The sequence below is a fragment of the Sander lucioperca genome, chromosome 15, assembly GCF_008315115.2.
Source record: "Sander lucioperca isolate FBNREF2018 chromosome 15, SLUC_FBN_1.2, whole genome shotgun sequence".
Lineage (NCBI taxonomy): Eukaryota > Metazoa > Chordata > Actinopteri > Perciformes > Percidae > Sander > Sander lucioperca.
Window position 1 is genome coordinate 5,930,356 of NC_050187.1, and position 13,588 is coordinate 5,943,943.

Below are 13,588 nucleotides of genomic sequence, written 5' to 3' on the forward strand. Positions count from 1 at the left end.
AATCGTCCCGTGTGAACCAGGCTTAAGGGCGTTTTCACACATACCTCATCTGGTCCGGACTTTCAGACTTTTCAGTTTGATCCGGACCGTGGTCAGGGGGAGGTTTCACGCCTGTAACTTTGGTTTGGATCAAACTGAAAAGTCCAAAATATACACAGACACACACACAAACACACAAAGATAAAAAGAGGTGGTCTCGGTCCGGACCAAACTGAACCATGGTCCGGTTCGTTTACAGTGTGAAAGCATTTTTTGGATGGTTCGGACTTTCGGACCAAATACAAGAAGCTCTGGCAGGCTCTCCTTGTGTTACAAGACCGGGGAAGATCCTTTAAGGAATAGCTTGGTGCTTAGTGTGTAGAATACATGAGAGAGTGACGGTGAATTCGTTCAGAGCAGACAGCTGTCGGCTATCAGAGCAGAGAACACATCAGCAGTTTATTTGTTAAGTGGTAGTAAATGTACAGTGTAGGTTTCCGTTTGTCTCTGAATAAATTCTCCAGAAAGAAAGTTTCCGTGTCTCGCTTCTCAACAGCAGCAGTCAGGAGAGCAGCAGTCAGTAGGACAGAGCAACAGTCAGTAGGAGAGAGCAACAGTCAGTAGGACAGAGCAACAGTCAGTAGGAGAGAGCAACAGTCAGTAGAGGAGAGCAGCAGTCAGTAGGAGAGAGCAACAGTCAGTAGGAGAGAGCAGCAGTCAGTAGGAGAGAGCAACAGTCAGTAGAGGAGAGCAACAGTCAGTAGGAGAGAGCAACAGTCAGTAGGAGAGAGCAACAGTCAGTAGGAGAGAGCAACAGTCAGTAGGAGAGAGCAACAGTCAGTAGAGGAGAGCAGCAGTCAGTAGGGGAGAGCAACAGTCAGTAGGAGAGAGCAACAGTCAGTAGGGGAGAGCAGCAGTCAGTAGGGGAGAGCAACAGTCAGTAGAGGAGAGCAACAGTCAGTAGAGGAGAGCAACAGTCAGTAGGAGAGAGCAACAGTCAGTAGGAGAGAGCAACAGTCAGTAGAGGAGAGCAGCAGTCAGTAGGGGAGAGCAACAGTCAGTAGGAGAGAGCAACAGTCAGTAGAGGAGAGCAGCAGTCAGTAGGGGAGAGCAACAGTCAGTAGAGGAGAGCAACAGTCAGTAGGAGAGAGCAACAGTCAGTAGGAGAGAGCAACAGTCAGTAGGAGAGAGCAACAGTCAGTAGAGGAGAGCAGCAGTCAGTAGGGGAGAGCAACAGTCAGTAGAGGAGAGCAGCAGTCAGTAGGAGAGAGCAACAGTCAGTAGGGGAGACCAGCAGTCAGTAGGGGAGAGCAGCAGTCAGTAGGAGAGAGCAGCAGTCAGTAGGGGAGAGCAGCAGTCAGTAGGAGAGAGCAGCAGTCAGTAGGAGAGAGCAACAGTCAGTAGGAGAGAGCAGCAGTCAGTAGGAGAGAGCAGCAGTCAGTAGGAGAGACCAGCAGTCAGTAGGGGAGAGCAGCAGTCAGTAGGAGAGAGTAGCAGTCAGTAGGAGAGAGTAGCAGTCAGTAGGAGAGAGCAGCAGTCAGTAGGAGAGAGCAACAGTCAGTAGGAGAGAGCAACAGTCAGTAGGAGAGAGCAACAGTCAGTAGGGGAGACCAGCAGTCAGTAGGGGAGAGCAGCAGTCAGTAGGGGAGAGCAGCAGTCAGTAGGAGAGAGCAGCAGTCAGTAGGAGAGAGCAGCAGTCAGTAGGAGAGAGCAACAGTCAGTAGGAGAGAGCAACAGTCAGTAGGGGAGACCAGCAGTCAGTAGGGGAGAGCAGCAGTCAGTAGGAGAGAGCAGCAGTCAGTAGGGGAGAGCAGCAGTCAGTAGGAGAGAGCAGCAGTCAGTAGGAGAGAGCAGCAGTCAGTAGAGGAGAGCAGCAGTCAGTAGGAGAGAGCAGCAGTCAGTAGGGGAGAGCAGCAGTCAGTAGAGGAGAGCAGCAGTCAGTAGGAGAGAGCAGCAGTCAGTAGAGGAGAGCAGCAGTCAGTAGGAGAGAGTAGCAGTCAGTAGGAGAGAGTAGCAGTCAGTAGGAGAGAGCAGCAGTCAGTAGGAGAGAGCAGCAGTCAGTAGAGGAGAGCAGCAGTCAGTAGGAGAGAGTAGCAGTCAGTAGGAGAGAGCAGCAGTCAGTAGAGGAGAGCAGCAGTCAGTAGGAGAGAGTAGCAGTCAGTAGGAGAGAGCAGCAGTCAGTAGGAGAGAGTAGCAGTCAGTAGGAGAGAGTAGCAGTCAGTAGGAGAGAGCAGCAGTCAGTAGGAGAGAGCAGCAGTCAGTAGGAGAGAGCAGCAGTCAGTAGGAGAGAGCAGCAGTCAGTAGGAGAGAGCAGCAGTCAGTAGGAGAGAGCAGCAGTCAGTAGGAGAGAGCAGCAGTCAGTAGGAGAGAGTAGCAGTCAGTAGGAGAGAGTAGCAGTCAGTAGGAGAGAGCAGCAGTCAGTAGGAGAGAGCAGCAGTCAGTAGGAGAGGAAAAAAAAACTCTGACACAAAGAGAGGATACGAGAGGACTCGGAAGCCCGTCTACAAACCAATCAGTTCTAGGTATCTGGCTGCGTCGCTCACGTATGTGATGACGGCAGGACGTAGTTTTGTCACGTAGAGATCTTTAGTGTGCTTCTATAACTGCAGTGTGAAACCAAAACTTACCGGATCAAATGTAACAATGTAACAAAAACATGAACCTTGGTTCAGACTTTCATGTGTGAAAACTCCCTAAATCTAATATGAATGTGTCAAACTCAAGGCCTGTGGGCCAAATCCGGCCCCTTGCAGATTTAGATCCGGCCCGTATATCAATTTAGGTTCACAATCAGTGTTGGGAGTAACGGCGTTTAAGTATAACGGTCAGGCTTTGGCTCCACATCAGCTGCCTGGAGAGAGCGGGGGGGGGGTGATGATTGGCTGGGTGGGCGGATGCCCTGCTCACGCTGTCTCACTGCACGCTGTCTCACTGCACGCTGTCTCACTGCACGCTCTGACTATCACTAAACACAAGACAGCAACAATGGCGACGAGCCAGGGAAATTCAAAGGTAGCGTTCTCCAACTGGAAGTACCGGCACTACTTCTCGCTCTTTGAAATTAAAGGCTGAATGTTTATGTAACAGGCACGCTATGCCCAGGAAAAAAGACTTTATCCATGTCTGCCTCAAGCAACTCCAATCTTATGAAGCCCCTCACATCAACACATGCTAACACCACACTTGTTGCTGCTGCTAACCCAAATGCAGCTAGCGTGAGCTCCAGCCAAGGAGACGGAGCCTCTCTGTTAAAACAAGCTACGCTCCATTTTTCTGTATATAGTGTTTTTATTCTTCAATCAGTTAATATAAACATTTTTGACGTTAAAGATGTTATAGAGCGTGATAGCGTCACAGTTACTTTGCTGAGTAACTAATTACTTTTACAATGTGGTAACTGAGTTACTAACTCAATTACTTTTTGGGAGAAGTAATTTGTAACTGTAATTAGGGATGTCCCGATCAGGTTTTTTTGCCCTCGAGTCCGAGTCATTTGATTTTGAGTATCTACCGATACCGAGTCCTGATCCGACGCTTCTATAATATATAAAAAAAGAATAAAGAAGAGAAAAAACAGATCCAGGATGTTCCTTATTTTTTATTTAATTCACCTTATTTTAACATTCAACAACTCTGTTAACAAACAGAGCACTTCTGTTACATATCTCACAGTTTGCTACGGCAATGTTGTTGTCATCACCTTTATAATCCCTCCAGACCGCAGACATACTCGCGCTCTCCGCTTCAAGCTGCTTCCGTGTTCTACTTTGCCGGCATTTAACCAATAGCGTCTCTGCAACAAAGTGATGTCATGCTGCACGCGTTGCTGTTTCTGTGTGGAGTCAAAAGGGTCTAACTCTGGCCACCGCATAACTATAGATGTGTTAAAAAATAATGAGAATATATATACATATATATCCCAGTCCTGATCAGGAGGTAACGTCCGATTCCGATCGAGTCTGAAACCACGTGATCGGGTCTGGATATCCCTAACTGTAACTAATTACTTTTTTAAAGTAAGATGACCAACACTGTTCACAATACATTTTGGCCCGCCGCGTGGTGCGCCAAACCAAAACACAGGAACGTGTTTTTTAAACTGCAGTTACCTGACATTCAGAGCAGAATATGTCAGATTTGGCGACTCTGAGACTCAGAAATTCATCCAGAAGAGTTTTCATATTCAGGCTGTGAAGCAGGTTGATGTTAAAACAGTATTTCTTGATTTGCTAAATTCTCTGATGGCTCAGGAAATCTTTTGGTGACTTTTGTAGGGCTTCATGTCAACAAAAATGTGACAAAAAGCAACAAATTTACAAAAAGGTGACAAATGTCTGAGAAAGCCCCAAAAAGGTTGGAACAAAAACAATAAAAATGAGGAAAAAAGCGACCAAAATGTATTTAAAAAAGTGACAAAAGCACATCAATAATCTCTCCATGTCTGGCCCTTGGTGTAATTCTCTTTTTCCAGTGTGGCCCTCTGGGAAACTGAGTTTGAGAACTTGAGCCCCCTCCTCTTTCACTGAAGTGTGTGAAAGAGTGGAAGTATTTTGGATTTCCAGTGAGTTATATTGACAACGTTCGCGTTGTTGACAAAAAAGTCAGTTTGCAAGCTCTGCTATGTGCATGGACCATATTCTGTGTGTTTAACGTTGCACATTAGCCTAGCAGCTAGCGGAGTCTCCTTCTGCTTGTAGCTTAATCCCGACAAAACTGCACGGTTGAATTTCAGCCTGCATGCACGTTCTGTAGCCTAAACAGAGCGGCTGATATTGGTTATATTAGAGAGAGCAACACATTAACGGACTGCTGAGTCGCCCTCTCTGTCTGCTAAGACCGCTGTGCTGGCTCGATGGTGTTTTAACCCCCCAACTAAAATACTGAGTCAGCATCTACGTGTACCTACGGAGTAGAGTCAGTATCTATGTGTACCTACGGAGTAGAGTCAGCATCTATGTGTACCTACGGAGTAGAGTCAGCATCTATGTGTACCTACGGAGTAGAGTCAGCATCTACGTACCTACGGAGTAGAATCAGCATCTACGTACCTACAGAGTAGAGTCAGTATCTATGTGTACCTACGGAGTAGAGTCAGTATCTATGTGTTCCTACGGAGTAGAATCAGCATCTACGTACCTACGGAGTAGAGTCAGCATCTATGTGTACCTACGGAGTAGAGTCAGCATCTATGTGTACCTACGGAGTAGAATCAGCATCTACGTACCTACGGAGTAGAGTCAGCATCTATGTGTACCTACGGAGTAGAGTCAGTATCTACGTACCTACGGAGTAGAGTCAGGATCTACGTGTACCTACGGAGTAGAGTCGGTATCTACGTACCTACGGAGTAGAGTCAGTATCTACGTGTACCTACGGAGTAGAGTCAGTATCTACGTGTACCTACGGAGTAGAGTCGGTATCTGCGTACCTACGGAGTAGAGTCAGTATCTATGTGTACCTACGGAGTAGAGTCAGTATCTATGTGCACCTATGGAGTAGAGTCAGTATCTACATGTACCTACGGAGTAGAGTCGGTATCTATGTGTACCTATGGAGTAGAGTCGGTATCTACATAGCTACGGAGTAGAGTCAGCATCTACGTACCTACGGAGTAGAGTCAGTATCTACGTGTACCTACGGAGTAGAGTAGATATCTACATACCTACGGAGTAGAGTCAGCATCTACGTACCTACGGAGTAGAATCAGCATCTACGTACCTACGGAGTAGAATCAGCATCTACGTACCTACGGAGTAGAGTAGATATCTACATACCTACGGAGTAGAGTCAGCATCTACGTACCTACAGAGTAGAATCAGCATCTACGTACCTACGGAGTAGAGTCAGTATCTATGTGTACCTATGGAGTAGAGTCAGTATCTATGTGTACCTACGGAGTAGAGTCAGTATCTATGTGTACCTACGGAGTAGAATCAGTATCTACGTACCTACGGAGTAGAGTCAGTATCTACGTGTACCTACGGAGTAGAGTCAGTATCTATGTGTACCTACGGAGTAGAGTCGGTATCTACGTACCTAGGGAGTAGAGTCAGTATCTATGTGTACCTACGGAGTAGAGTCAGTATCTACGTACCTAGGGAGTAGAGTCAGTATCTATGTGTACCTACGGAGTAGAGTCAGTATCTACATACCTACGGAGTAGAGTCAGCATCTACGTGTACCTACGGAGTAGAGTCGGTATCTACGTACCTACGGAGTAGAGTCAGTATCTACGTGTACCTACGGAGTAGAGTCAGCATCTACGTGTACCTACGGAGTAGAGTCAGTATTTACGTGTACCTACGGAGTAGAGTCAGTATCTATGTGTACCTACAAAGTAGAGTCGGTATCTATGTGTACCTACGGAGTAGAGTCGGTATCTACGTACCTACGGAGTAGAGTCAGTATCTACGTGTACCTACGGAGTAGAGTCGGTATCTGCGTACCTACGGAGTAGAGTCGGTATCTACGTATCTACGGAGTAGAGTCAGTATCTACGTGTACCTACGGAGTAGAGTCGGTATCTGCGTACCTACGGAGTAGAGTCAGTATCTATGTGTACCTACGGAGTAGAGTCAGTATCTATGTGTACCTACGGAGTAGAGTCAGTATCTACGTGTACCTACGGAGTAGAGTCGGTATCTATGTGTACCTACGGAGTAGAGTCAGTATCTATGTGTACCTACGGAGTAGAGTAGGTATCTACATACCTACGGAGTAGAGTCAGTATCTACGTGTACCTACGGAGTAGAGTCGGTATCTATGTGTACCTACGGAGTAGAGTAGGTATCTACATACCTACGGAGTAGAGTCAGTATCTACGTGTACCTACGGAGTAGAGTCGGTATCTATGTGTACCTACGGAGTAGAGTCAGTATCTACGTACCTACGGAGTAGAGTCAGCATCTACGTGTACCTACGGAGTAGAGTTGGTATCTACGTACCTACGGAGTAGAGTCGGTATCTACGTGTACCTACGGAGTAGAGTCAGCATCTACGTGTACCTACGGAGTAGAGTCAGTATCTACGTGTACCTACGGAGTAGAGTCACTATCTATGTGTACCTACACAGTAGAGTCGGTATCTATGTGTACCTACGGAGTAGAGTCGGTATCTACGTACCTACGGAGTAGAGTCAGTATCTATGTGTACCTACGGAGTAGAGTCGGTATCTACGTACCTACGGAGTAGAGTCAGTATCTATGTGTACCTACGGAGTAGAGTCAGTATTTACGTGTACCTACGGAGTAGAGTCGGTATCTATGTGTACCTACGGAGTAGAGTCGGTATCTACATACCTACGGAGTAGAGTCAGTATCTACGTGTACCTACGGAGTAGAGTAGGTATCTACATACCTACGGAGTAGAGTCAGTATCTACGTGTACCTACGGAGTAGAGTCAGTATCTACGTGTACCTACGGAGTAGAGTAGGTATCTACATACCTACGGAGTAGAGTCAGTATCTACGTGTACCTACGGAGTAGAGTCGGTATCTATGTGTACCTACGGAGTAGAGTCGGTATCTACATACCTACGGAGTAGAATCAGTATCTACGTACCTACGGAGTAGAGTCAGTATCTATGTGTACCTACGGAGTAGAGTCGGTATCTATGTGTACCTACGGAGTAGAGTCGGTATCTACATACCTACGGAGTAGAGTCAGTATCTACATGTACCTACGGAGTAGAGTCGGTATCTACATACCTACGGAGTAGAGTCGGTATCTACGTACCTACGGAGTAGAGTCGGTATCTACGTGTACCTACGGAGTAGAGTAGGTATCTACATACCTACGGAGTAGAGTCAGTATCTACGTGTACCTACGGAGTAGAGTCAGTATCTACGTGTACCTACGGAGTAGAGTCGGTATCTATGTGTACCTACGGAGTAGAGTCGGTATCTACATACCTACGGAGTAGAATCAGTATCTACGTACCTACGGAGTAGAGTCAGTATCTATGTGTACCTACGGAGTAGAGTCGGTATCTATGTGTACCTACGGAGTAGAGTCGGTATCTACATACCTACGGAGTAGAGTCAGTATCTACATGTACCTACGGAGTAGAGTCGGTATCTACATACCTACGGAGTAGAGTCGGTATCTACGTACCTACGGAGTAGAGTCGGTATCTACGTACCTATGGAGTAGAGTCAGTATCTATGTGTACCTACAGAGTAGAGTCAGTATCTATGTGTACCTACGGAGTAGAGTCGGTATCTACATACCTACGGAGTAGAGTCGGTATCTACGTACCTACGGAGTAGAGTCAGTATCTATGTGTACCTACGGAGTAGAGTCAGTATCTATGTGTACCTACGGAGTAGAGTCAGTATCTATGTGTACTTACGGAGTAGAGTCAGTATCTATGTGTACCTACGGAGTAGAGTCAGTATCTATGTGTACCTACGGAGTAGAGTCAGTATCTATGTGTACCTGTCTATCTATCTATCATGTGATTACAGTAGACATGCAATAAAAAAAATCCATTCTTGGAATTCTATGAATCGATTTTGAGAGCTTGAATGGCGATTTGAATAAGAATTGATTTTTTTTGCACACCCCTAACAGCCAAGCGTACTCCTGATGGGATGTTGTGGTTGGCGTGGTTACCTTTGAGGGCGGGCAGCTTCTGCAGCTCTCTGTTCTTGGTGAGGCTGAAGCGAGAGGAGCTCTGGCGGCGCTCCTTCTTCACCAGCTGAGGACCGCCAGAGTACTTGATCTTGTTGAGCTGGTGGGGGGGGGGGTGCTGTTGCTAGCCCTTATTACTGCTGCTCTGCTGCTGCTGGGACTACACACACACACACACACACACACACACACACACACACACACACACATAGACAGAGACACACACACACACACACACACACACACACACCATCAACGGTAATGTTGAGTTTAATGTGAATTAGAGCAGTCAGCAGTTAGCTCTAAAGTATGGAGGAAATATTTATTCATAATTGAAATTTAAAGTCCAAAGAGAAAACGAAGCGAGATCAAATTAAAAATATAATTTTTTTTTATTTTTTTTATTTTCCATTTGGCTTTTAATTTGGATTTAATATTTGGCTTTTTAATTTACATTTAACATTGGCTTTTGATTTGGACTTGACACATGTCAATGTAAATGAGGAGGCGTGGCCCAAAGGCTGGTGGGGGGGTCTGAAACTAAAGGGGTGCAGAGGCACCTTATGACCAGCAGGGGGCGCTGACTGCTGGGGAGCATCTGGCTGCAGCTTGGCCACCAGGCTGGTTTAGCCTCTTATTTCACATCATAGAAACTGATGATGTAGGCTAAACACAAACCACATTTCATGCAACAACACACAGTCTATGTGTGGGAAACACTGATACCATTCCTAGTACATACCGTTCCTAGACCATAATGTTCCTAGTACATACCATTCCTAGTACATACCGTTCCTAAAACATACCGTTCCTAGGACATATCGTTCTTAGAACATACCGTTCCTAAAACATACCGTTCCTAGACCATACCGTTCCTACGACATACCTTTCCTAGAACATACCGTTCCTAGGACCTACCGTTCCTAGGACATACCGTTCCTAGAACATACCGTTCCTAGGACATACCGTTCCTAGGACATAATGTTCCTAGGACATAATGTTCCTAGGACATACCGTTCCTAGGATGTACCGTTCCTAGAACATACTATTCCTAAGACATACCGTTCCTAGACCATACCTTTCCTAGGACCTACCGTTCCTAAAACATACCGTTCCTAGGACATATCGTTCTTAGAACATACCGTTCCTAAAACATACCGTTCCTAGACCATACCGTTCCTACGACATACCTTTCCTAGAACATACCGTTCCTAGGACCTACCGTTCCTAGGACCTACCGTTCCTAAAACATACCGTTCCTAGGACATACCGTTCCTAGGACATACTGCTCCTAGAACATACCGTTCCTAGAACCCTTTTTTTCTCGTGTTCTGACTGGACCAATTTGGGGATTATTAAGTTCCTCTGGCCACAGTTCCTGTAAGTCTTTCAGCTCCTACTTCAGGGCAGGCTCTCTTCCCTTTTACACATAGTGGGGGTTAGATGGCTGTGTTATAATAACAAAAGGTCCGTTCCTATGGCCACTTGGCCAGTGTGAATGCAAATGGAAAAACCAGTTTTGGGGGAGAGTAGTTAGTCTAACTGTTTAGAAGTGGACTGTTCCTATAACTACGTTCCTCTAACTACTTGGTCAGAAAGAGGCTAAAGAGACACAAAATGTAACGTAACATAATGAGGAAGGAGGCCTACTCCCCCCCTGCCGTAGTCTCCCCCAAACGGAGAGGAAACTCAGGTTAATGTGTGTTTTATATTTCAACAATCACCTCGTCTGAGTTCTCTGCAGCAGCATCTTTCCCCACGCCAGCTCCACCGCCACCGGAGGGGCTGTTCTTACTGCTTTTAGCACTCTTGGTGGTTTCCTGTTCACACAACAAATACAGACACAGACGCACACACACACACACACACACACACACACACACACACAGATACACACACACACACACGCACGCACGCACGCACGCATGTACGCACACACACACAGACACACACACACACACACACAGAGATACACAGATAAACACACACACACAGACGCACACACACACACACACACACACAGATACACACACACACACACGCACGCACGCACGCACGCATGTACGCACACACACACAGACACACACACACACAGAGATACACAGATAAACACACACACACGTACGCACACACACACACACACACACACACACAAAGACAGACACACACACACACACACACAGATAAACACACACACACACACGCACGCACACAGACACACACACACACAGATACACACACACACACACACACGCACGCACGCACGCATGTACGCACACACACACAGACACACACACACACAGAGATACACAGATAAACACACACACACGTACGCACACACACACACACACACACACACACACAAAGACAGACACACACACACACACACAGATAAACACGCACACAGACACACACACACAGACAGACGCGCACATGCACACACGCACACAGACAGGCACACAGAAACACACGCACATGCATACACAGACACACACACGCATACACACACACACACACACACACACACACACACAGTAACATACACACACACACATGGAAGCAACGTTTAATAAAATATCTAACTCAAACTGATTAATGGATTATATAAATAGTTGGAGATTAATGTAATAGTTGGCCACTGATTGATCCATCTTTGCAGCTCTAGTTTGGGTATTTTCTTTCTCTTTCTTTCTTCACCATAAAGACCTTTAGAGTTACACAAACATACACTGAATGAGTCACACATTGGGTCAATATATTATAAACCATGCTTTACGGTACTATTATGTGACTATTACTCCCTGATTAAGTCTCTGAAATACAAAAAAAGGGAAAAAGTTGTCAATTGCTAATGTCTGTATTTTGTTTGTTTTATATTTTTTGTTTAATAAAGTTTGTCTAAAAAAAAAAAAAAGACATGATATATATGTATTTGTCACGCATTGTATGTGAGGATTTAGAAAATAAAAAATAATAATATATAAAACAATGAATGAGTCACACTTTAATATCTGAGCCTGCTTTATAATAATTAATAATTTAAGGGAACAGCCAGCGGTTCCTCGCGCTCCAGCAGCACGTTAATAATGTCTCACTAATGTGCACTATTAACGAAATCCCCATCACCAAACCCACCAGACTCCATGTAAATAATCAGGACTTTTAGCGTGTATAGAGCCAGCATATCTCCACATGTAAATGGGTGAATTAAGGGTTTATTTCAACCAAACCAGACTGGTGATTGTTGGAACAGTGGAAAGATGAACCAAGACGGTTTTTCATAGTTTAATTTAGTTTCTGTCCACTTTGAATGAAGTGTGTTTTACGATGATAAAAGTAGTGATTATTTACATGGAGTCTGGTGGGTTGGGTTATGGTGATTTCGGGGCTGTTTCATGTTAAACAAAAAGGATCTTACTCTATATGGTTGTACATCACTGGCACCTAACGCATTAAACACCTTAATGTGCATATTTAACTGGAGACTGGACCAACTGACACCAACTGACACACACATTTAAAATGCTGCTAGCGACTCTGCGGCTAGCGGTTAACTTGACGTTAGCGTCCTTTGCTAGTGCGGCCTCGCACATTAGCTTAGCTACTCGATTAAAATATATCTTCATCTTATATAAGTCTTCTTTAGCGTCAAGGCCGCCATGTTGTATCAAACTGTACAGTGATTCGTGTCGCGGTGGAGAAGCCGCGCTCTTACCTTGTCCTTCTTGGCTTTGTTCGGCATCTTGACTATGTTGTCAGGGGAGGCTTCGTGATGTTCTTCCCCGGGAATCAGACGCTGTCACTCGGTCTGTCTCGGCTCCCTGAGCCCGTTCCTGGCCCGGGCAATCCGATTGGCCGCTGACACGCACACCCTGCCTAGCAACGCGCGGAGGGATTTTTCTGATTGGCTGCGTGTGAGTTTAGTGATGAGAGTGAAAATTAAGAGATGAGGCAGGACCTGAGTCTTCCCAGCAACAGAACACCTTCAACCAGCGGTGGAACCGCTGTATTCTGCTCACAAAATATATATATATATATATATACACACACACACACACACACACACACACACACACACACACACACACACACACACACACACACTACATACTCTGTGGTACTAGTACTTTAACTGAAGTTGACTGTGTAGTTTTAATAATGTTTCCTCATGTAACACTCAAACTATGTATAAATCAATAAACTTTTAATCTAAATCTCCTTATTTTAACACATTAAAGTCTTTAATGAAGACACTGGTATACATTTAAATATTGACAATTAAAAACATCAGTTTCTAATCTACAGTGACTCTGCAGCTGTTCATAATAATTACTTTAAATGCACCAGTTGGGTCACTTCCTGTTTTCCTCAGAGCTGCTGATTGAGACAGTGGTGCCACCTTGTGACGCAGTTATATTATTTCATGTCAGAAAAATCACAACACACGTCACTCAGAATGAGTTTTAATGGCCAACTCAGTGTAAACAAAGAGAAAAATACTTTTAGTTTAGCATGAAACAGCCCCGAAATCACCATCACCAAACCCACCAGACTCCATGTAAATAATCAGTACTTTTAGCGTGTATAGAGCCAGCATATCTCCACCAGACTCCATGTAAATAATCAGTACTTTTAGCGTGTATAGAGCCAGCATATCTCCACCAGACTCCATGTAAATAATCAGTACTTTTAGCGTGTATAGAGCCAGCATATCTCCACCAGACTCCATGTAAATAATCAGTTCTTTTAGCGTGTATAGAGCCAGCATATCTCCACCAGACTCCATGTAAATAATCAGTTCTTTTAGCGTGTATAGAGCCAGCATATTTCCACCAGACTCCATGTAAATAATCAGGACTTTTAGCGTGTATAGAGCCAGCATATTTCCACCAGACTCCATGTAAATAATCAGTACTTTTAGCATGTATAGAGCCAGCATATCTCCACATGTAAATGGGTGAATTAAGGGTTTATTTCA

At 45.1% G+C, this 13,588-nt stretch overlaps 1 protein-coding gene and 1 long non-coding RNA gene across 2 annotated transcripts in view; both read right to left on the reverse strand.

Annotated features, from left to right (window-relative positions):
• The window catches only part of ppp2r5d (protein phosphatase 2, regulatory subunit B', delta), a 29,575-nt gene extending 17,120 nt beyond the window's left edge, over window positions 1-12,455 (reverse strand). Inside the window, 3 exon segments of the mRNA XM_035992452.1 lie at window positions 8,593-8,770; window positions 10,335-10,430; window positions 12,326-12,455. Coding sequence (XP_035848345.1) covers window positions 8,593-8,770; window positions 10,335-10,430; window positions 12,326-12,352 — 301 coding nt within the window. The 5' untranslated portion in view covers window positions 12,353-12,455.
• LOC116064187 lies at window positions 9,390-9,899 on the reverse strand. The gene is made up of 2 exons (XR_004895227.1): window positions 9,849-9,899; window positions 9,390-9,800 (listed from the first exon to the last, which is right to left on the reverse strand). It is a non-coding gene; the product is annotated as an uncharacterized LOC116064187 (long non-coding RNA).
• Window positions 12,456-13,588: the final 1,133 nt, after the last annotated feature.